General features: G+C 38.5%; 1 protein-coding gene across 1 annotated transcript in view; it reads left to right on the top strand.

The window, feature by feature from the left end:
* The window catches only part of LOC127528334 (POU domain, class 6, transcription factor 2-like), a 144,444-nt gene that overhangs the window by 111,339 nt on the left and 7,055 nt on the right, over window positions 1-26,050 (top strand). Inside the window, exon 2 of the mRNA XM_051928780.1 lies at window positions 19,683-19,780. Within this exon, the coding sequence (XP_051784740.1) occupies window positions 19,683-19,780 (98 nt within the window). The remainder of the gene's footprint in view (window positions 1-19,682; window positions 19,781-26,050) is intronic.

The raw sequence follows: 26,050 nt of genomic DNA, 5'->3' as shown, positions 1-26,050 counted from the left end.
TTATGTATAAAGTATACTCAGTATATATATATATATATATTTATATATATATATATATATATATATATATATATATATATATATATATATATATATATATATATATATATATATATATAGCATTTTTAATGTAGGTAGATCATTTCGACTTGGTCATTTTAAAAGTAACCCACAAGCCGAAAACAGTGTGGGCACCCCTGCTGTGCACTGACAGTATAATACTGCATATTCACTTGCCCTCCATATAGCACAGCTGATAGAAAATAACATTAGAACAAGGCAGCTTGTGCATGTGCAATAAGCCTCACTTTACCTTGACTGTCTGTGTCTGTGCATGTTTGGTTAAAACATGCTTGTTCTTCACTCAGTGAAGTGATAGTTAAGCTTCAGCAGAAGTTGGCTGTCATTTTTCATGTACAGTATTCTTTCTTTCCCTGTTTGCTGTCTGTGAATTTGTGCCGCTAGGACGCAACAGTTTGTGTGTGGTCATGTAACTGCATGGCTACGTCTGATTGGTGAAACGGGAGTCTTGTGATTATTGTTGCTATGTCTGATTGGTAAAACAGTCATGCAGTAGATCCACTGGCGGATTCTCTCTGGCAAAAATATAACATACTGTATCTAATGGAAAAAAAGTAATGATTTGAGTGTTGCCCAATGTAGCGGAGTAAGAGTAGCGTTTCCTCTTCACAAATGTACTCAAGTAAAAGTAAAAAGTATGGTGCAGTAAAACTACTCTTAGAAGTACAATTTTCTAAAAAAGTTATTCAAGTAAATGTAACGGAGTAAATGTAACTCATTACTACCCACCTCTGGTAAAAACAAATAAATTGATCAAAGATTAAAGACTCAGTATATGAAAAAATGAATATATTGGAAAATGATAGTACTAGGGTGTTGTACCGTGTTAGCCATTATGAATGTAGAGAAAAGCCAAGCAAAATGACACTTTTTATTGGCTAACTAAAAAGATTACAATATGCAAGCTTTCGAGGCAACTCAGGCCCCTTCTTCAGGCAAGATGTAATACAGAGACTGGAGTTCCCTATGTTTATATACACACTCTAGGACAATAAACAACATAAGAAGAAGATGTCGCTGTCCATGTGGCACATAAACATAGGGAACTCCTGTCTCTGTATTACATCTTGCCTGAAGAAGGGGCCTGAGTTGCCTCGAAAGCTTGCATATTGTAATCTTTTTAGTTAGCCAATAAAAGGTGTCATTTTGCTTGGCTACATTGGAAAATGATGAAATTTAATACACAAAAATCCTTGTATCCTGATTCCAATCGAAATATATTTATTGACAGCAAAAAAAGAAAAAACCTGACATGGCCTCAACCTCTCTTATCTTAAGCAGAAAACATATATAATTCACAAAACAACAAAAAACATTAATAAACACAAAAAGTCCAATGAAATCGCAGAAAATGCAGAGATTGAGAAATGGATGAAAGCCGGCCAAGTCGCAAATAATGAAATAACAGAAAACCACAATACAGACAGTGCTATTTCGAAGTATGAACCCAATCAGTCTCACTTGTGATTCCAGAAAGCAGTCCAACAGCCCTGGGATCCATCCATCCATCCATTTTCTAACCCGCTGAATCCGAACACAGGGTCACCGGGGTCTGCTGGAGCCAATCCCAGCCAACACAGGGCACAAGGCAGGAAACAATCCTGGGCAGGGTGCCAGCCCACCGCAGGTCACACACAAACACACCCACACACCAAGCACACACTAGGGCCAATTTAGAATCACCTAACCTGCATGTCTTTGGACTGTGGGAGGAAACCGGGGGGGTCCCGGAGCAAACCCACGCAGAAATGGGGAGAACATGCAAACTCCACGCAGGGAGGACCCGGGAAGCGAACCCGGGTCTCCTAACTGTGAGGCAGCAGCGCTACCACTGCGCCACCATGCCGCCCCCAACCCTGGGATGTGGTTGATAAAAAGTCCTAAGTCCCTTACTGCCATGTGTAACAGGATAAACAGTGATGTTCTGTGGATACCTTCGATGCAGTAATAGCAGTGCTTGATATGATGGATCACGGTTCTTCTTCTTCTTAGTGGTTTCCTTCTTGTTGGCAAACAACAAATTGGTGCATTTCCGCTGCCATCTGGTATGGAGTGTCGATCAGAATGTTCTCAGTACTATATCTCACTCAACTTAGTGCCCTTCAAAGATTGCAATAGAAATTGATAGCATGCATCTCCTCATTTCTTCTGCAAGATACTGTATCTTTCAAGATAAGATTCACTTTCAGTTCCTTGATGTTTTCAACAAAAATTTTTCCTATCCTCGTCATATCTCTGATTGTAATATCATGTTCTACTGTTTCTACCTTTCCACAATATCCACATAAGTCTGTATGATGTTTCCTTATCCTATACTGTAAAGTGAGCTGTTTAAACCAGTGTGTTCACATCTAAGTCTTGTTATCGGTCATTCATCATTTTTTTTTCTCCCTGTACATCTCATTTCTCCCACTTTCCTCTGAAATCTGATGGATCACAGTTGTTCGATGCTTAATTTTTGTCTTTTTTATTTTGGAAATGTGAAATCCTAACTTATACTGTATACAACCCAGAAGTAACAGGGAACCCCACCTCCTCAAGGGTCAAGAGCTGTGCTTAGTCATGTCCATGCAAAGGCAGTGAGAAAACTCTTCTTCAGGTATATATATATTATACAAGAAAAAAGGTCAAACAAACACAACACTTATATATACTAAAATAAACACAATGGACATTTTATGTAGCCCTTCATAATTCCCCCTCTGTCTATGTAACAAGATTTGAGTAAGTTAGAAAAGTGCTATATAAATGTAATCATTATTATTATTAAAAACTTCAATCAAGTAACCTCTTAATTAATCTCCATTTGCTTAGACTGAAAAAGTTCAACTTCTTTAATCATTCCTCATAGGTCATACCTTTAATTCTCAGAATCATTCTTGATGCTCTTCTCTGGGTTCTTCTAGTTTTGTTATGTCTTTTGTGTAGCTCAGAGCCCAAAAATACATACGGTACCCCAGGTGGGGCCTCATTACTGAGTCATAAAACTTAAGCATAACCTCCTTTGACTTGCACTCTACACATATTGCTATATAACCTAACTTTCTTTTAGCCTTCTTAATGGCTTTTATACAATATCTAAATGTTGATAGTGACAAATCCATTATGACTCTAGGTTCTGCTCATGGGGTATATTTTTAATTTTCAGATCTTCCATTGTGTATTCAGATCTAAAATTCTATTTAGATAAAAAAATGCACTAAATATGGGAGTACAGTAATGTGTAAACTCTACAAAGACGGTGCCCTTCATGCGTTCTTGAGTTATGAGCTATTCAATTTTCTTGCTGGAATATGTATGCCTTCTTTAGTTTTATTAATTATGCAGAGGTAATGCTTCATGCAATGATTTGGTAAAAGCTCTTCATTAATTCAACGAATGGTTTAAAAAATACGAATATTAATAGTTAAAACAGTTTGCATATCTGGGTGACACCATATCTAGATGTGTATCTTTGACTTCTTTTTCTTTTAATAATGTAAATTGTATATGGTCACTGCTATCAGCTTCCATGGTGTGATCTGTAGCTGTTTCCTTTAAGAAAAACTTTTGTTATGAGAGTGGCCTGTTCCTTCTCACTCCTGGGTCAATAGGTTGTCTGTTAAAGGTCTTTTGGTAGGTCAACAACTTTCAAACTTGGGGAAAACACTTGTTATAGTCTATCTTAACTCCCTTTGCTATTTCCCTTGTCCCCTGTATGTTGGTTAACACTTGTGCAGTAGAATAGACATATTCATGACTTTACTTATTAAAATATACACTTAAAATACACATATTTTATTTTAAAAGAGAATAAAATTAATTTGCATCCTACAACAACATAAAAACACATACTCAGTGGGTTTACATAAACACATAAAACCTGATAAGGGTGGAAAACCTTGTTAAACCAGAAGTCTGGTTTCTTGAAAATTTGCGTTGGCATGGACAAGTAATCTTAAAATTAAAATGTGCAAAAAACAGTTCAGTTTCATCAATTACCACTCTGAGTCCGAAAATAAGCGCAATACATGCCGTAGTTTTCTGGTGCTTTATAAATATGTTTAGTCAAATTGATGCTTTACAGTATTTATGGATTTGTTACCAGAGTGCATTCAGCACACTTTTTTTACTTGGACGTGCAATTAAGCCCCGCAGAAGACCCACGTAGTACACAAGCTAAATTCCCTTACACCCAGTACTGTTTAGAATTATAATAACTCACGACAGGTATTTTTACTTCACTAATTATTGTGTTAGGTTACTCATTACTTTAAAAAGTGTACTTGTTCATAAGATGAAAAAGCATTATCTATATAGAGTTCTGTAAGATTTCTAATCCCAGACATTTTCCAAAGATTAAATACTGTGCAGGTTTGAGAGGGCTGAAAAAGGTGATTATCATGTAGAGGTGCAACAGGATACAATCTTCTCAGCACTGAAGTGCATCCTCCATTGTTCCATATTCCGAGTGATAGATGGACCATTGGATTATTGGTATATTGACAATAATTTATATTTACTGGGACACAAAGCAGAGCGTATAATAAAGTACAGCACATTTTATTTCTACTGCAGACCAGGTGTGTGTATATTCATCAATTTGTGTCAATGTCCAGGGGCCACATGTATAAACGGTGCGTACGCACAAAAATGTTGAGTACGCCTGTTTCCACGCTCACATTGCGATGTATTAAAACTAAACTTGGTGTAAAGCCACGCACATTTTCATGCTAGCTCAATCCCTTGGGTACACAAGTTTTCTGCAAACTGGCAGGACCCAGCGTCAAAGCAGTACTACTGTTCCTGTGTGGTTTCCCTTTAGTTTTTAGATTCACATCCCTGACACGGCTTTATCAAATACACTGAAATTAACTGCATATCATTTATTAGTTTAAGGTATCTCATTGTAATCAACCCGTAACCATATAATGGTGCACCGAATGGCCAAACTATTCTAAATACCATCACTGCTTTAGTGCTGTTATTCCCAGTGCACCACTGAGTATTTAACCCACTGTATCTGAGTGTAGAATCACAGCTGTACAGCAGCTGATTGGATTATTGGTGTACAGCATCTTGCACACACTGTCTCAGCCATGTGCGCAATCTGTTTGAACTGTTCCCATACGGCAAATGCTTCAGCGCCTTTCCTGTAGGGACCTTGCGGTTCAGAAACAGTTTCATCTCAAGTGCTCCAAACACACTCAATCAGTCCATCAATTGCTCCTTGTAGAACTGTTTGCACTTATAAGTACAATCACCTCAATGTAAACTTACACTACAGTTGTAATATTGCACAACCTGAGTCACTTTATAAAGCACGTATTTACATATGATGATGATGACTGGCTTCTAAGTCGATTTAGATATCCAAGCACTATCTTCTTCATTTTTAAGATGAAATGCAGTAAAGCATGTTTATTACATTATTCAGATAAGTTTTAAACTTCACTAAAATAATGTATACTGTTAATAATTAAACATGTGAGGACACAGTGTCGCAGCGCTAGTGATGAGCTGGCGCCCCGTTCAGGGATTGTTCCTGTCTCTCTCTCTCTGTTTCCTGGGATTGGCGCGACCTGGATGGATAGATAGATGGAATAATTAAACATGTACTACAAAGACATTTCAATGTTTCTTAAAAGTTTTGAAGAATCGCCATTCCAAGCTTACAGATGGCTTAGCATCTATTACAGAGCTGATCGTGTGGCGATTGGTTACTTGGAGAAAGAAAAGCAAGGACAGGAATAGGAGGTTAGTACGTTTGAGAAAGACAGTACTGCTGCAGTAAATTGTTTCATCGAAGGTCGCGCACGGCGCAGCAAGCATCTTGAGGGAGGCCGGAACAATCTTTAGACAGGGCGCCAGCTCATCGCTAATACTGCACCACCGTGTTCACATGTTTAATACATGCTTTAATTCCTATCATCATGAAAATGATATCAATCATACATCTTAATATTTAAATTGTTCAGAGAGCTGTAATATCATGAATGTAATGTATTCTGTGTCCTGCTGGTGGATGAGAAAGCCTGATTAAGAAGGATGTAGTGATTCACACACATAGAGCACATAAAAGAACACATAGAAAGAAGCATTTAATGTGCTACTTTAGTTACGATGGGATCTGAGAAACTAGTAAATTAAATGATTTTAAGATGAAGTTTATGACGTTCTACTTTGATGACAAAATAGAGTACATAGTTAAAGTGGAAATTTCGAGATTAAAGTTGACATTTGGACATTTTTTTCAACTGTGTCCCTATTTTGTTTTTCTTTTCTCTGTACCCTAATATGCTTCCATATGACACTCACACGGTGGGCTAAGACTCGCCTTTTCACGGCAACTTTGATATCTTACCACTTCTTATTTATTACAGACACTTTGCAACTTTCTGAACTTGAACTGTCTAGTTTCTCTGCCACTCTGTCACTCGATCAACTTCCTTTTGTTGATTATATCACTGCTTAAACCAAAAAAATAGTACTTTTTTCTTTGCCTCCACCTGGTATTCGCTGAAATTCTTCTTTTTTCCCCGTGCTTTTGCCATTGCCTTTTCACAGAACGACGAGCTTAAGGGCTATATATATTGATTTGCATATTGAAAGGGGCGGAGTTGGGGAGTGGCAGCAGGTGCGTGCACGTGCGTTACTTTTCATGCTGACCGGGATTTATGGAGTAGAAGAATGTGGAAGTTGGCATATGCACAGATTTATGCATCTAGATTTTTTTGTGCATACGCACATTTCCGCTTTTGTCCGTACGCCATGTTTTAGTGTGATTTCTATGCACGGCATTATGCATGATGCCCCAGGTCTTTATAGGTTGTATATTTGCCGGCCAGTAATAAAATTAATTAAATTTAGGTAGTGCCATACTGCCTTCTGCTTTAGGTCATTGTAGAGATGCCCTTTGGATGCGTGGATGTTTTGAATTCCAAATAAATGAGGTTATAATTGAATCTAATTTCTTAAAGAACAGTTTGTTAATGTATATGGGGATGCTCTGAGATAGAAATAGAAGCTTGGCAAGGATGTTCTTCCTGACAGTATTGATTCTCCCTGCTAATGTGAGATGGAGGGTAGACCATCTATTCACATTTTGTTTTTTTCCATACTGATAGCAGAATTGTGGTGAAAACAATATTTGTATTTACTCGCTGATGTTTAACCCTAGATATTTAAACAGTTCTGATAAAATAAATGGATAGATGTCCAGTCTAGTATTCTGTGGTAGAGAGTTCACTGGAAAAAAGCACACTTTTATTCAAGTTAATTTTGATGAAAGATATCTTTTGAAATTCTGCTAGTGCATTAAGAACTACTGGTGGAGATGTTTGTGGTTCTTATATATACCATACCATATCATCTGCTTATAGTGATATTTTGTGTTTCTCTAATGTATTTCTAAAGTGAATGGCGAATGGTTCAATAACAGTTGCAGAAAGAAATGGTGATAAAGGCCACCTTTGTTGAGTACCATGTTTGGTTGTTAATACCACGTTGATTATACTGAAAGATGCTTCTAGACTTGTATAAAGCAGTTTTATTCATGTACGTATGTTTAAGCCAAACCCAAAGTTGTGGAATGTGGTGAATAGGTAGTCCCTTTCAACTCTGTCAAAGGTTTTTTCTGCGTCCAAAGTTAGTAAGATCTCTGGTGTGTTAGATATTATAGGTGAATTTATTGCATTAAACAGAAACTGAAGGTTTAAAGTTAAGTGTCTGCCTTTAAAATATTTGTTTTCATCTTGTGATATTACAGAAGGAAGCTCTTTATCAGTCCTTCTGGCTAGAACTTTGGAGAGTATTGTAACATTGTTTTTCAGAAGATAAATTAGTCTGTATGATGCACATTGTAATATGTCCTTTTTTTCTTTGGAAAGACAGAAATTAATGCTTTGCAAAAAGTTTGAGGTAGAATTTTGTTACGTTGCTAATAATATTGAAGCTAACTTAACTGAAAATTTTCTATAAAATTCTACTGGGTAGCCATAAGGGCCTTCTGCTTCTCACTTTGCAGTGAGTTTATAGCATCCAGTATTTCTCAAAGTGTTAGAGGTTTGTCCAGTTCCTCTGCACAAAGAATATCTAGTGTTTGTATTGCTTCAAAACACTCCTTAGATTTTGACTTGTCTTCTTTACACTGAGTAGAATATAAGGATTTAAAGTACTACCTAAATGAGTGGGCTGTATTTTTATGGTCAATGATTTTATCTCCATCTGTGCTGTTAATTTCTGCTACTGCATTGCGAACTTCCTGCTTGTGGATTTGTTCAGCTTATTAGCCTTTCCTCTGTGTTCTTAGTAATGATGTCACAATTTAAAGATGAACTGTTCTGTTTCCTTTGTTATCAAGAGGTTATATTCTGATTGTAGAACCAGTCCTTTCCTATAAAGTGCCTCATATGGAGATCTGGTGTATTCTTGAAATATTGTGGATGTAGTTGGCACCTGATCTCCCACAGCTAATGTGTGAAGGTAGTTTGTTTGATAATGTATACACATGTTTCTCAGTCAAGGTTGCCAAATACCAATTATGGTCAATGTCCTCAGTGACTCCTGATAGTCTGGAAAAGTTTGCAAGAGTATCATTTAACTGTGGTTAGTATTGCTTTTTCAGATGGTAAAATCCAGATTCTGCACAATGGAGGCAAGTCCACTGTAGCATTTCCAGAATGAGAAAACTCACCCTTTAGCTTACTAAAGAATTTTAGGTGGCAGGGGAGGAATTATTGGTTCCAGAAGATCGTGGCTCATATTTTCGAGCTACAGTGGAAAAATCATCTTCAATGCCAAAGAAAAAGAGGGCAGTGTCACTTTGTTATACATCCTCTACAACAAAACTCTTATTCTATGAACGTTCCTCCTTCACTGCTAGACATGTCTAGTTCAGTGAGCTCACCCTCCAATACACAAATTTTCAGTGATGCTCAAAGATCTTTAAATTATTTTCTGCTAGGGTAAGCAAAGCATCTCTTGCCCATTTTCTTTTTGATCTGGGGATGATTCTTGCTATTCACATCCGATCATCTTTCAAGATCATTCTTAAAGTTCATGTTTTATTTTGTTCTTTCATCAGATAAGAGAAGGTGTAGCTGGCTTGAGCTTACATATAGCCCTAAGCCATGCAAAACCCGTGGTGGATACCAACCTTATGACTCACATATCGATGCTTCTGCATCCTCCATTCAAAGTTGTTATTGGTAGCTCTTGCACTGTCACCAACCACAGGAGATCTGACAGTAATCTAATCTTGTGAAAGCATGTTTTGAATTTTCCTAGCCAGTCAACTTTCCTCAAAGTGTTTATGCCTTATTTTTAATACTGCTTGAGTTTATTTTGTCCTCCAGTGTCTTGTTGAGCCACTTTCTAATGTATTTATTCTTTCAACCTCTGTTGATGGGACTGTTTTTCCTTTAATCTATAGTTTGATTCCACTGGTCACAGTGGTTTTAATGATCTCTGTACATGTCACCTTGTCTGGCCTTGCACATGTCATCAAATCATCTAAGGTAACCCCTCAAGACTGTGTGGCATGTTCCTAAATGCATATTGAGTCCTTTTATTTGTTTTCTTGCTGCAATTATTACAAGATTTATTCTCCTTATGGATAAGTTGGAAGATATTACACAGCTTATTACATTTTATTTTTCCTAACACTTGCCCTCAGTTGCAATTGGTACTGACATGAACCAAAGCTTATATTGTATTGTATTGATTGTATTGATTCTTTTAGATTGTTAAAAATGGTATTCCTTCAAAGTTAATCCATAAGCATTATCCATTTCCATCTAAACTGTTGTCAGATGTCCTTTGTAGAACTTCGCCTCATTGATTATCTAATTAAGAACTCCAGTTTGGTAAAGACACCCAGAAAAGGCTGGGATCTTCAGTTATTGTGTGGATGTGTCAATTTACTTGTTATTTAAGCCTTGTGTTGTCACAAAATTAACTCTAAGAAAATCTTTACCATCACATTAACAATTGCTCCTTTCTAGATATACTGTAATGGTGTGCTTTTTTCAAATTTTCTGAAGCAGTTTCCAAAGATGTAGAAACAGTTTCTTATAATTCTTGTATATCTTGTAAGTATTGTACCTAAACTTAGAGCAGATCAAGATTGTGTATTCTTCATCACTTTCTGGTCATCTTTCTTGCTGCACTGATCCAAGGGTCCTTTTTAATTGCACTTCCTCCCACCTGTCTCTCTCAATGTTCCGATATTTCTCTTTGAAGTAGTCCTCCACTCTACTGAGTGCTCACTAGTTGCTTAGAATTGGCTAGCTGAAGTCTTTAATGAGCCATACTGTCTTATTTTCTTATTTTTCTATGTTTTTTGTCTTTTGCCAGTCTTAAAAGTGGTCCACCTCAGTCATAGTTTTTCTGTTCCTTTCTGATGCTCTGACTTGGTCATTTTTAAGTGGGATGTTCAATATTTTGATTATTTTCTTCAACCTGGATATCTCTGTCTCTCCCTTATATACTAGTTTGCATATTAAGCTGCTATTTCAGTGTTTCTGTTGCTACCACCAGTTGCAAGAGTGGGGTATGTATAATGTTTTAATACAATTTATATAAATTTCCTTCTGCATTCCATATGCAGAAATTGATTTATAGTATATATACTGTATATTGGGCAGCAAGGTGGTGCAGTGGTAGCGCTGCTGCCTCACAGTTAGGAGACCTGGGTTCGCTTCCCGGGTCCTCCCTGTGTGGAGTTTGCATGTTCTCCCCGTGTCTGTGTGGGTTTCCTTTAGGTGCTCTGGTTTCCTCCCACAGTCCAAAGACATGCAAGTTAGGTGCATTGGCGATCCTAAATTGTCCCTAGTGTGTGCTTGGTGTGTGTGTGTGTGTGTGTGTGTGTGCCCTGCGGTGGGCTGGCGCCCTGCCTGGGGTTTGTTTCCTGCCTTGCGCCCTGTGTTGGCTGAGATTGACTCCAGCAGACCCCCGTGACCCTGTGCTAGGATATAGCGGGTTGAAAAATGACTGACTGACTGACTACTGTATATTTATATACTGTATACATACTACTGATACTTTTTTACGGGGTGTCCTCTTTCTTCACACTGTCTCTCATATTCAACAGATCATTTGTGACAGTGTCTCACTGTACAGTCTCTTCCCCGTGCCAGCAAAGGAGCACTATAAGACACCCATAGCTCAGAAAGGTAAACAAAGAATGATGCATTTATTGATTAAAAAGACCACTGAGGCATAGGTAATGGGTAAATGTTGGTAAAACTTTATCTGATGACTACATATTTATCATAAGAAGGTAATATTCTATTTAAGACAATTTGAAGCAATCACATATATCCAGTGTTGAGTATGTGCTAGGCTATATGTATTGCTTCCCACTTTGCTTAAGTCCTGCTCCAAATAGCTATTGATGAATCTCTACAAAAAGTACTTAATGGTTTTGCAGAAGGGGACAATGAAAACCATGATGCTTCTGTTCAATACACTTCCTCCAATTAAGTTACAGCCTGCAATAAAACCTCCAGCCACAAGAAGCAAGTTTTTTCATATATTATCATGATATTTCCCTCTACTTACCTTTTACCGATTTTCTTCAGGGATAAGTAGAACTCATCAGGTTTGTTACTGGGTTGGTCTACTGTTGCACCTTAAGATTAACACACACATATGTAGATATACACATACACACAGACCCTAACCACAAAAGTACCGTATGAAAGATGTATTCACATGCACGTTATTCCCTAGCACTTTAACCCACACAAGTACCATAAGAATAATGTCTTACTTTAATGCACTGTTCATTATTGGACAGAGGTCTTTGTCCTCAGCTCGACAAAGCTTGCAGCTTGGATCATATGGCACTTCCTCATTGCTCCAGGTGCTCTAAAAAATTTACTCTATTTACTTCAATGACTCTAGATATGAAGACAAAGTATAGAAAGTTAAAAGCTGTGATATTTGTTAAAGAACAATAATACCAGTAGAGAAAATAATAAATGAAAATATGGATATCAAAGTCTAGATATATATATATATATATATATATATATATATATATATATATATATATATATATATATATATACAGTAATCCCTCCTCCATCGCGGGGGTTGCGTTCCAGAGCCACCCGCGAAATAGGAAAATCCGCGAAGTAGAAACCATATGTTTATATGGTTATTTTTAGAATGTCATGCTTGGGTCACAGATTTGCGCAGAAACACAGGAGGTTGTAGAGAGACAGGAACGTTATTCAAACACTGCAAGCAAACATTTGTCTCTTTTTCAAAAGTTTAAACTGTGCTCCATGACAAGACAGAGATGACAGTTCTGTCTCACAATTAAAAGAATGCAAACATATCTTCCTTTTCAAAGGAGTGCAAAGCAAGCAGTCAAAAAAAAAATCAATAGGGCTTTTTGGCTTTTAAGTATGAGAAGCACCGCCGGTACAAAGCTGTTGAAGGCGGCAGCTCACACCCCCTCTGTCAGGAGCAGGAAGAGAGAGAGAGAGAGATAGAGAGAGATAAAGAGAGACAGATAAAAAAAATCAATACGTGCCCTTTGAGCTTTTAAGTATGCGAAGCTCCGTGCAGCATGTCCTTCAGGAAGCAGCTGCACACAGCACCCTGCTCACACCCCCCTACGTCAGCGCAAGAGAGAGAGAGAGAGAGAGAAAGTAAGCTGGATAGCTTCTCAGCCATCTGCCAATAGCGTCCCTTGTATGAAATCAACTGGGCAAACCAACTGAGGAAGCATGTACCAGAAATTAAAAGACCCATTGTCCGCAGAAACCCGCGAAGCAGCGAAAAATCCGCGATATATATTTAAATATGCTTACATATAAAATCCGCGATGGAGTGAAGCCGCGAAAGGCGAAGCGCGATATAGCGAGGGATCACTGTATATATATATATATATATACATAGAGTCTTTAGAAAAACCTTACGAAAAGTTAGAGATGTCAAAGATGAATGTCCCAGGGCGGCATTGATTTAGCAATTGATATTCATGGAATGCTTTAGCTGACGATCAGATGAAAGCTGTCGCACGTTGCTGGTGCCCTATCTTGACGTTGCTCTGTCTTCTCCTGTTGACATCACTCTTATCCTCTTCTGACGTCACTCTGTCTTTTTCTAATGTTGCTGTCTTCTCTTCTGATGTTGCTCTCTTCAAATTGTTTAGTCCGTCATATTTATATTAAAATTCCACAGGTGTTTCACAACGTGATTGTTACATACAGTTGATTGGCTGGCTGTCAATATGATAGATGAATTTGCTTTAACTCTTTAATAAGTCTGAGTATGTCTGTTTCCCAAACAATAAAGTTTTTGATATTTTAAGAGACATTCTGTCCCAATGGCAATTTCCAGTCCCATGGCATCTCCTTCTGTTTGCAGGTTGTAAAGTAACTGGATATAGCTTGAAACATTGGCATGTCATTCTTTCCCAGGCTGTAAACCAATTGTCCATCTTTTCACAGGTAATGAAATAATCAATACAGCTTGAGTCGTCCTGGATTTTTGCTCTGTTTAAACTGGGATTATGCTACTGGGATTAATACTGGTACAATTCAGGAAAACAGGATGCTTTGATGTTAAAACTGCGCATGCAAGTGTCCTGTATTTAAATTCATCTTGTTTGGCTTGAGCAAAATATGATAGAAATATAGACACAAAATTGCAGATTTTGCTCACCAGAACATTTCATATTTTCAGAAAAAAAACTGTACTTAAGATGGAGAAAAAAGCAAAATCTGAAGGGGTTGCAAGGCCAAAAGACCATGCAGTTCCTTCTGGGCAGTTAACCTAACATAAATATTCTTAAGTCATTCCTCGTTGTTTCCAGACTTTGTCTGAGAGGATTTGACGAAGTTGGTCTCATGGATGTTGGGGCACCCGCCTTTGTTCCAGTATCAGAGGTGGCTGCACAGTGTCTTGTTCAGGTGGTGGTGGCGCAAAATGATATTACAGAAAAACTGGGAAAGAAAGCAGAGAAAAACAGTGATTAGTAAAGTTTGCATTGCAAATCTCTGAACAGTATAATTCTGTGCCCATATAGTCGATTAAGAGTACAACTTAAATGTAACTGCATAAAAGTAAAATTAAAATAATAGGTTTTTAGCAGTTTTTAAAAATGATCCATAGTATTAGCCTGGTGTATATCTATTGGTAGAGTATTCTTGTACATAGGTTGCATAATAGCAAAAGGCCATCCCACCATTTCTTTTAAGCAGACCAGCATTTTAAAATCTAAGGTTAAGACTGGATGTATAGGGGGTTAGGTATTCCAAAATATTTTTAGAATGAAACATTGCATTAATAACATTGATTAACTCCAATGTTTATGGTGTATTGTGCCATATTATCTTCTTTTAGGTTACAATTATATATTTGATGGGAAAGATAGAGACTCTTAGTCCAGTTTCACAATGCTTCCTATTATTTCTCAGGGGAGAAATTGCCTAGTTGAAAGTTATTTTGCTGTTTGTCACATTTTATTGCTGATTGTCCACAGCAGGTTCTTACCAGTCACTAAATGCTGGCTTTAAAACCCTGTGACAATGTACTGGAATGAGTGGCTCCAGAAGATGAGTAGATATTGGTGTAAATATTGCAAACTGTGTTAGACATTATTTTAATACTAGCAAAATATCCGCGCTTCACAGCGGCGAAGTACTGCTTTAAAATTTTTATTAAGAAGAAAAGTAAACCTTTTTAAACTGAGGGAAAATATACCAATAATTATTTGTTAAGGATTTCTTTGTATACCACGTTGTCAGTTCGGCCCTCCGGATTGTAATATGACCAAGCTGTGCGCTGAGCTTACTCTTGAGCATGCAACGTATAGTTGGCCATGTGAAAAGCAATCTTGCCTCAAATCAATACCAACCTTTTGTAGGGTCTGTCCCTGAGACTAATTAATTGTCATTGCGAAGCAGAGCCTTACTGGAAATTGGAGGCGTTTGAATTGAAATGGGTTTCATCGATAACTTTGCATCCAGCTTTTGAGAGTTTAAACATTCATAAACATCAAAGTGTCCACTACTCAAATCGTCACCTGTGAATCTAAGATGTTTAAGAGGCATTGGCGGTTGTCCAAAGGTGTAAAATATTTGGCCATTTCGGTACACTTGAAAGCGACAACCAAACAATTCAGTGGCAGCCATCAACTCACATGCAGAACCATAGGTGAAGGGCTTAAGCATTTCACTCTTATAGTGCTCCTGTGTAGTATAATTATCTCCTGTACCGTCATTAGTCCACACCTTGAACCTGTCCCAGTCATTCAATACATAAGACACAATGTTCCTCTGGATATCAAGAGTGAGCCTGATATGGCCGTGCAATATGTAACACAGAGAATGGAAAAGGCAGTCGCCATCTCCGGGCATGGAAACCACTCGGTAAGTGACAGTTCTTTGATTGATGGTGATCACCTTGATAGACATGTTAATGGGGGTACGGTTGGAACGATAAAGGAAATGGGTACCTGAACAATGTAAACTAAGTCTAAAATACCTACATAATAACTATAATCATAATAAACGATCAATAAAACAGCGGAGAAGCCGTGGATGAAATAAAAAGGCTGCAGTTATCAGCAGGGAGACGTGAATACCGTGGTGAAGCAAAGAAGGGAATGAAAAGACAGGAGCGACGAATGGCCTTATATAGGCAGGTAGCCAACTACATGGGGGGCGTGGAGATAGGGGACCCAACGCCGCCTCACACGGCGACCGAGCTGCAGGCTATGGACATATATATGTATGTAAGTAGGATTCAGTTAGCGTTGGGAACCCGCGTACCAAATTTCTTGAAGATGGGCCCATAAGTAACAAAGACCGTGGGAAAGTTCAATATGGCGGCCGACAGTGGCGTCATACCACCGAAATAAGTACGTACATCGGGTTCGGTTAGCGCAGGGAAGCCGCCTACCAAATTTCGTGAAGATGGGGCCATAAATAAGAAAGTTTAACATGGCGGACATTGTCGACCGTTATGACCGTTACACGTAGAATTTCGAAATGAAACCTTCTTAACTTTTGTAAGTAAGCTGTAAGGAATGAGCCTGCCAAATTTCAGCCTTCTACCTACACAGGAAGTTGAAGAATTAGTGAGTGAGTCAGTGAGGGCTTTGCCTTTTATTAGTATAGATACACTATTTGGTATCACCATGAATTGGACATAATGGCCCCTGAATATTGAGTGATACATTTAAATAAGTCAATATACAGGATGAAGATAGAGTACCATTGTTAACATACTTTTATTTACAAATGAAGCACAAGTGGGTAAAGTCACTTGGTCAGAGTTACATACAGAGTCAGAGGTAGGAACTGAACTGCTTTAAAGTCCACCACTTTAGCAAGTATACCATGCCATATAACAGCAAATTATTGATAAATGTGTATGGTGCTATAAATCAATCTGCATAATTCTCCTTAGGCCAGTATCATTTATTTTTGTGAATTTGATATCCAAAGTAGGGTGCATACATTGTCAGAAGAAGTTTTACCATTAAAATACCTTGCTTAGGTTCCTACTAGCAGTACAGGCAGTCCTCGGGTTACGTACGAGATAGGGACTATAGGTTTGTACTTAAGTTGAATTTGTATGTAAGTACATTATGTAAGTACATTATTTTAACAAATGCTATTGTTGAACGACTGTAACCAAGTGCTCTGCCAATGAATGATGGAGTTTCACCTCTTTCTGACCTTTTTATTATTTCTACTTTATTTTCCATGGTGATGGTTTTTCTCTTCTTTACTACATCACCAGCACTTGCATCAGATTTGTGTTTCACAGACATTGTTGAAGGGTGAAGACAAAAGGTTAAGATGAGCTCTTCTGCACAGCACTGTACAGCTATCACAGCAGGAAGACACCAGTCGTCAACACATCTGATGTACAGTAATCCCTCCCTATATCGCGTTTCGACTTTCGCGGCTTCACTGTATCGTGGATTTTATATGTAAGCATATTTAAATATATATTGCGGATTTTTCGTTGGTTCGTGGGTTTCAGTGGACAATGGATCTTTTAATTTCTGGTACATGCTTCCTCAGTTGGTTTGTCCAGTTGATTTCATACAAGGGACGCTATTGGCAGATGGCTGAGAAGCTACCCAATCAGAGCACGTATTACGTATTAAATAAAACTCCTCAAATATATTGTGAGCAGGGGGCTGTTCGCACCCCTAGAGGATACGGACGCTCCTCAAAAAACGCTGAAAGACTACCTTCACATTGCTCCCTTCCTTGCTTACTTATGGCTGCTTTGTTGCGCGATATGCTTCCCGCACGGTGCTTCGCATACTTAAAAGTCCAAACAGCACCTATTGATTTTTGATTGTTTGCTTTTCTCTCTCTCTCTCTCTCTTGCTCTGACATTCTCTGCTCCTGACGGATGGGGTTTGAGCAGGGGGGCTGTTTGCACCCCTAGAGGATACAGAAGCTCATCTAAAAAATGCTGAAAGACTACTTTCACATTGCTCCCACATATCCCTTCGGTATGCTTCCCGCAAGGTGCTTTGCATACTTAAAAGCTCAAACAGCACCAATCGGTTTTTGATTGTTTGTTATTCTCTCTCTCTCTCTCTCTCTCTCTCAGACATTCATACTTAAAAGCCCAAACAACGCCTATTGATTTTTGATTGTCTGCTTTTCTCTCTCTCTCTCTGACATTCTCTGCCCCTGACGCGCAGTCCTTTGAAGACGAAGATATGTTTCCATTCTTTTAATTGTGAGACGGAACTGCATCTCTGTCTTGTCATGGAGCACATTTAAACTTTTGAAAAAGAGACAAATGTTTGTTTGCAGTGTTTGAATAAAGTTCCTGTCTCTCTACAACCTCCTGTGTTTCTGTGCAAATCTGTGACCCAAGCGTGATAATATAAAAATAACCATATAAACATATGGTTTTTACTTTGCGGATTTTCACCTTTTGTGGGGGGTTCCCCCGCGATGGAGGAGGGAATCACTGTATAGGGTGGTCCAGATCTAATTATGCAATTTTCATTACGCTGCAACTTATTCAGTTTATTACATAGAAAATCACCCAAAAAATCCCGGACCATCGAGAAGTGTGTGAACTGACAACATGAAGAATCGTCTTTGCGCCGAACTGGAATTGTCCCTGCCTAAATTAAAGTCATCCAGACGATCTGGATCTGCATAATTGGATCTGGACCACCCAGTACTGACATGAGACAACTTCCTGCTATGTGCGTAACAGTACAAGCAGACTTGCTATTGAGAATGAATAGCCTAGCCCAGACCAGCCCACCTCACAGTCACCTCCACTACAGTATGCTGCCTGCAGCGTACGCAACACCACCGCCCCCATTCAACATTCAGCCATCCGAGGCACACTACAATGCTACCCCCCGCCGCCCCATTCAGCCACAACTGGATCACCGCTTGCAGCATTACCAGCTGCGCACCTAGAACAAACCGGGCAGCTGTGTGTGGTGGGCAGGCAGTGAAACCGCTTGCCGCCGGGAGCCACCAGAGGGACACTACACTGCGCGAGCAGCGAAATCACCCCCCTCCAGCCTCCGTCCTGCCACCGCTTGCAGCGTCCGCAGGCCGAAGATGACAGAGCGGCAGTTACTGAGGCGCATGCGTCGCAGCTGTGGACCCGTTCGTATGTCGTAGGTCGAATGTTTGTAACCTGGGGACTACCTGTATCTATTAGACGTTCAGTGTTAAACCTAAAGGTGTGTGTATGGGCCCTCATCACTGTGGCTCTAGAAGAAAAGAAAACATCTAGGTTATGCACTTCTTTCACAATCTTCTGCAATAACAGCATTATTAAATAATATGCTTTATTGTTAATTTGGTTTACCCACATGGAAATCCATCACCTTTATACAATTCAACTTTATATACTGTGTAAGCAATTCACAATTAAGGTAATCAAAATACATATTTCTTATTTAATTTACTAAAGTATTTAAATAGATTGTACTGAAACAGCTTTAAATAAATAAATGCACCTTTTAGGCAAAAATGGCAATAAATTACATTTACGATTCACAGCCCTTTACCAGTGTGTTCAGTGTAATGTGAATTTAATGTGTTGAGGTCTATGCTCTGAATCAGACAGAAAAAATACTACTTAGAAAAGATGTGATTTTTAATGCAAGAAGGTTTGTTTGCATATGTGCAATCTGCCAGCAGATTCCCCTGAGGCTGTGTGTTGTCGTATTTTGTAATCGGCGTGCTCATTACTGTTTCAATATTTAAGATCTATGCTGTCATCCTTCACAGCATTGTGGGTTTAACAAATTTGAATAATTGTTGCTCATTATACCAGCTAGCGTTACTACTGCCTGGTATACTGAGCACTCATGTATGTAAATTGATGTTTAATGTGCCCTACATTTGTTCGGGTGATATTATTCAGCTTCAGTTTCAGCGCTGTCACTTTGCTATATATCTCCCTCAATGAGCCGGACAGGCTGAATGAAGTGGTAATTTATGCGGCTGATGAGTGATTTGAGAGCTTGGGTTATTGATAAAGCACTTAAGCATATCATTTCCAACTTGATGTTAGGTGACATCACAGAGTGGTAATGTGCCGCTTCCCCAGGCAGGGGATTATTAAACTCAAGCTTTTCTTTTTCTCTTCAGGAGCCAGAGGGAACACAGCACAGTCAGAGGCAAGCAGTAATACTGTTGACCATCATCAGACCAGCCAATCACACTCAGCCTTTCCCGTTGGGCCCCAGGTAGGTAGACCTTGTTTGCTTAGAGATGTAGAAAATTTGAGAATCTGTCTGGATCATCAGTAAGATGACAAATATGAACTGTAGGTTGCAACAGTTTATTATGTGTCTGTATAATGAAGAAATAGGACATGCTGTACTATAATTTCAAGGGCATAAAGCTTAGAGACATTTGTTTAATTATTGTTCATCTTTTGTATAGGGCCTGTTTGTTCTACTGTATGTATTGATCTGATAAAGGAAAATAAAGTCTAATGATAATTCCTGGGTACTCTGAATGAAGTATATATGCATATGTACATGTAAATATCTTGAATATTGCTCATATTTGCACTTTACATTGCACTGAATATTATAAGTTTCCCAGACCCTTTTTCTGAATTTCTTATCCACCTGTATAATGAAAAATAACAATGCTGTATGTACTTTATATGATATTTATTTACAAAGTTGGGGGGGGAGGACTTTGTAATGTAATACTGGCTGAGATTTCAGGTAGCAGACAAAGCCTTACAATGAGTTAACCTAATAAATACTAGACAGACACCAATGGCAAACAAGGCAATGCCTTCCTACTTCTTTAGGTAAAAATGAAATTAAAATTAAGTCAGCTTATTCAGTCAATTTGTTAATTCTATGTTATCCATCTTTAGGAGTTAATTTTATTTCTTTTGGACCTCTATGAGATCTCTGTTTCTGGCAATAGGGCCAGGATTCAAACTCAACATTCTGCAGCTGCATTATTATATGTACTGCCATGCAATTATTATTATTATTATTATTACAGTTAAAGTCTGAGTCAGCATTAGGCATTCACAGATACAGTGACAGACAGAATATTTAAGTCTGTTTAAAGGAACAGGACACTAACATTGAAAACAATATAACTTAAATATGGGTGAAAACTGAATAGGTGCATGTTTAGAAGAACAAAGATTTATATGCAAATTGCTATGATATATGTTTTAGTCTTTCCCATATAAAATATAATTTCTCCAAGTCCTATGTTAGATTATGCCTAATTCAGAAGACTTCTGGACAAAAGCGTGATTTTAAACAGAGGCATTAAAATATGTTTGAGAAGTTCTTGTCACCTAAACTAACAGCTGATTAAAAATCTATTCATTCATACCTTATTAATTCAATCCAAGTTCTGATTATCTGTGGCACTTTAGCACAGACACAGTAAAATCTGTAAAACAAGGAAAGTTATTGTAATTTATTCATGTTATTCAAAGAAACTTACCTTAAAGTTTGCCAAACACACACACACACACAAACATACCACAAAGTACATCATATTAATTCTAAATATTAATAAAACACAAACTGATCGATTCATGCATTTTTCTCCATATTAAACATGCCACTTTATTTTTGAGAAGGACACATCTCTTGTAGTTAATCAATGTCTTTCACTACAAAGACTTGATGTGACCCAAGCGGCATCCTCTAGCCCACTTTGATGGTACCTATACCTGGTTTATCCTACTTTGCCCTTGGTTGTTCTCTAAAACGCATAACAACCTTCTTTCCTGGGATCATGTGGAGTTGATTTTTGAGTCGATTCATCCCTGTAGCTCTCTTACCAAGAGGTTTTCCTAGTTTCCTTGTGAGTCACCTTCTGGCCTTAGTGTCAAAACACTCCAGTGATTTTTAACAAACATTTTAGTAGCCTGATAAGCTAATAAAAACAAAAAAACACATCTAAAATGTGTTTTACCCACAAAAAAAATAAAAGGAAACTTTCCTTGCCTAAAAGGAAAGTTCAAAATTAAGATAGATAACTCTGAAAGCAAGTCTGGTAGAATATTAAAAATAAATATAAAATGGTGAACAAAATCATTTACTAATTTACCAACTTGTTGATAGATTGGTGATGTTTTGTTCTTAGCCTTGCTGCAGCAATTAAAAACAATAATGCAAATTCACTGTAATGCATGTTCATAGACCAGGGTATCTGCTGGAGTCTGCGCAGTGTTTTATTACCTAAAATAATCGGAATAATCCATCTTTGTAATTTACAGTGAGAAGCTGCACATCTTGAGTGTAATAGGATGACAATGAGTGTTTTCACTTCACTTAGTACTAAGTCACATTTTTCTTTTTTTTGTGTGTGCGTTCATTCTGTTTTTTATTTCTTGTGGATTGTAATAGTATGCAAAGAATTCAAAAATGACCATGTAAAATGTGTCAGTAGGATCTTAATGGGGTCTAATTTTGGAATTAGCCTTATCAGCCTGAATTCTGCCCAGTGAAAAATGTTTCTAGGGACATTATTGTCATGTGTAGAGAGCATAGTGTGTATTATAAACACAGGAATTTTGGCAGTGGCAGGGAAACAAAAAATGGAGGAAATGATACATGGTTACTGAAGCCACACTAGAGCCACTCTTTAACCTGCAAAAGAACTAAAATGAAGGTCCTTAAATAAGTATTAAGGGAAATTACTTCTCACCCAGTGCTACACAGTTAACATAGACATTTGCCATGATAACTACACCAATAGCATTAAAAACAAGATTTTGCTGTACCAAAATAAAAAATAGAAAAGGGTTAATTTGTAAAACAAAGCAAACAGACTGGAACACAAAATAAAATTGCTTAAAATGCCAAGATACATATTGAGAGTTTTGTGTGATAAAATAAATTCAAAATAACAGAGTTGGGCTTTCTGAAAAAGATCAAAACAGTTACAAAGTCCACCATACTTCCAGGCCTGCTTTATCGTAAAACAACATGTTCACCAACATTATGTGACCACAACCGATATCTTCAATAGCCATTCTTTATGACACTGCTTCATGATGGTGCTTGGTATGACCCTTCAGTTGCAGCTTTCTGTGGGTCTGAGCTTTTTAATTTGACAGTGGATAGAATGATTACGTTCTTGGGAAGACTGCTGGTAAACAAGCTACTCTGTACCTTTTTTGAAATAAATTTTGTCAAGGCCTGACAATTCTGACAGCTGAAATTTTCTTATGCAACAGAAGAAAAGTGTTCTGTTAATGCTGTAGGGCGACATTTTTTTTCTCAATTGTCAGTCTCTATCTGAGAGTTCTTATTGATTTATACTATAGTCTTCAAAGTTTGTGGTGGAAGCTGAAGATGAGAAGGAGTCTTGCTTTAAAGGTAATCAACTGTTAAGAGAGCCACTCCTCTTTCGCTGTTTGATTCTTACCTCCCGGATATTGTTTGTGAAAGCAGAATTCATGCAGTTGGGTTAATCCATGATCTAGCCTCCAGAATGAAGTCTGATATTGAGAGCCCTGGGCAGCAGGTAAAAATGAGGCAAGTAGCCAGAAAATTGCTTCAGATTGATATATATTTCTGTATTTCTGCATAGATTGATACTGAAAGATGAATTAAGTAGCAGAGGTGCTCTTGTTTTCTTAGGGGATAATATTTTTCTTGTTGAGTAGCATCCCTAATAATATTCTGGAGTGACTCCACTGATAAAGAAGCCTAGTGGAGCAGTCTTCTTTTATTTTAACTAATTAGCTCAGAAACTAATTTCTACATTTATGTTCAATACAGAACCATATCAAACACTTTTTCAAAGACTTTATGACATACTGCATATACTACATGATTTTCTTTGCTTTTGTCTACTATTTCAATCTAACAAGTTAAATTGACAAAATCCTCCACTTATAAACCTAAGGTGGCTGTTATTAGAATTCATTTTTCAATATTTTAGTTTATAGTTTTCATTATTTTATGAGACTAGCTGCCCCCCATGCCTTTAGTGAAACAGGACAAATGTTAAAAATGAATAATAATAAAAAAAATGTAATAATTTGTATCAAGAATAATTTATATTGATAGCTTTCACATCCAAGGGCCCCTTGATTTACAATATTTTTGGTTTTGCTATCAGGGTCAAGAATGTAGCTGTGATCTCTGCCAAAAATGTAAAAAGTTGGCAAAGTATCTCTGGTCAAACAGAAGGCAGGTACGCTCCAATGTCAAACATTGCCATTGTATCTGATCGTGTTCAGCTCTGTCATGAGAGTGTCCCTTGCATGGGGAGAAGAGCACGTGGCCGTGATATCTTTGCCAATGAGCAGGTACCCTCTAAAACACACATAGCTGTGATCTCTCTCTCTCAAAAATGATGATAATGTCTGCTGAACAAGCAGGTATCTCTAGCTAAGTGGAGGCAAGGTACTCTTCAACACGTGGCGAGAGGTAAAGCAACATGAACGAAGGCTGGTGTGTGAATGAGGATGGCCCTGCCTGGCTCCCTACTCCTGAGGTCCCGCCTCCACCTCCCCTTGGCCTGCAGCCTGACTCTTGGATTTGCACGAATAAATCGGTGCCGCAACCGAACTATAATACTTAGCACAATGAGAGAAGTCTCAAAATCAATGTTCATAGAAATTATAGAAAAAAAAACGATCTAAATCCGTTAAGTAGTTCTCTTGTGAAAAGTGGACAGACATACAGACAGACGTTGCATTTTATATATATATAGTGTGGAGGTTGGCCCGGATACAGACAGGCAGACACGTTCATGTCACCCATCACATGTTTATTTTCCATTATGTACAGTGTCACAAACCCCACAGTCCCCAAAGTCCTGGCCACACAACACAATGCCTTTCTCTTCAGGCCGCCTCCTTGTCCTCCTCTGACGTCGTCCTACTTCCACCCGACTCTTGTCTATGTCTGAAGGGAGGCGGCCCCTTTTATACACACCCGGATGTGCTCCAGGTGCTCCCCGGCAATCTTCCACCGGCACTCCCCATTGTGGCGAAAGTGCCGGCTGCACACCCCGTAAGCACTCCGGGTGTCCCCTCTTTTCTTCCCCCCAGCACTTACGAGTGTGGCGGAAGCGCTGGGGTCCAGGGTCCCCAAGGCATTGGGGTGCCCCCTGGCGGTGACCACGGGCCCCTACAGGGTAGAGCTTCCAAGCTCTGTACCCGTGGCTCCCAAGCAACCAGGGCAGTCGCCCCCTCATGGTCTGGAGGAGGCACAAGCCCTACTCCAGTCCTCCTGGGCGTTCCAGGTGGGTACTACCCCCATTCGGGCACCACAATAGATATATTTAAGACCTATTGATGATTAATTACTGTATTTACTTTGTCAAACATTTGAATAACATTTTTAACTTTTTTTATTTTCTATATTTCTACTTAGCTGTAAAAATATTGCACTAGGTATAAGTAAATTATGAAAACTAAATAACTACTGTAAGGGTTTCCCCTATCATGAAGCAAACACCCTACTTGGCAAAAGTATTAGCTCATATTGCTTTTTGATTTAAATTTAGCACTTAAGAACTGAACAAATGGCGCAGTGGTAGCGCTGCTGCCTCGCAGTTAGGAGACCCGGGTTCGCTTCCCGGGTCCTCCCTGCGTGGAGTTTGCATGTTCTCCCCGTGTCTGCGTGGGTTTCCTCCGGGTGCTCCGGTTTCCTCCCACAGTCCAAAGACATGCAGGTTAGGTGGATTGGTGATTCTAAATTGGCCCTAGCGTGTGCTTGGTGTGTGGGTGTGTTTGTGTGTGTCCTGCGGTGGGTTGGCACCCTGCCCGGGATTGGTTCCCTGCCTTGTGCCCTGTGTTGGCTGGGATTGGCTCCAGCAGAACCCCGTGACCCTGTGTTCGGATTCAGCGGGTTGGAAAATGGATGGATGGATGGATGGAACTGAACAAATGGAAGCCATATGATTGGACCCTTACATGTATGAAGTACATGTAAGCTCAACCTTTCTCTTCCAAGTCAAATATGGTCCATTATGGGGTTATTGAATATGAGAAGCAGTTTATCTGTAAAAGATGATGCTAGGTTACAAGATAAGCTAGTGACAATAATTCTTGCGTTGGCCAGTGTTCATTTTATGGATGCTTTGTAGTGCACTTTGAAGCGCTTTCATTTGTATTTCTATGCAGTGCTAAAGAATAAGCAACTAAGGAAATAAAAGGATAATGACAGCATGGTGCTGCACAAAACCTTACCCCCTAATACAGCGCAACACCCACAACATAAATAACCATGTGGAGAAAACAAAACTTAAATTTATATTAGATGTATATTAGACACAATACATAAATGGAAAAAGTCACAAAAATAGAAAACAGCTGTTTTCCTTTTATCAAAAAAATGGTAAATTTACAACATATTTTTTCAGACAAAAACATTATTAATTAAACTCTGAAAAGATGTCACAGTATAAATTAATGTCTACAGTTTCACACACAACTTTAGCTCTCTAAACAAAAAAATAATTTCAGAGTGAATCTTTGAATAATAACATTTGGCACAAGGCCA

This window comes from Erpetoichthys calabaricus, chromosome 6, assembly GCF_900747795.2.
Source record: "Erpetoichthys calabaricus chromosome 6, fErpCal1.3, whole genome shotgun sequence".
Classification (NCBI taxonomy): domain Eukaryota; kingdom Metazoa; phylum Chordata; class Cladistia; order Polypteriformes; family Polypteridae; genus Erpetoichthys; species Erpetoichthys calabaricus.
This window is presented reverse-complemented; position numbering and strand designations above follow the sequence as displayed.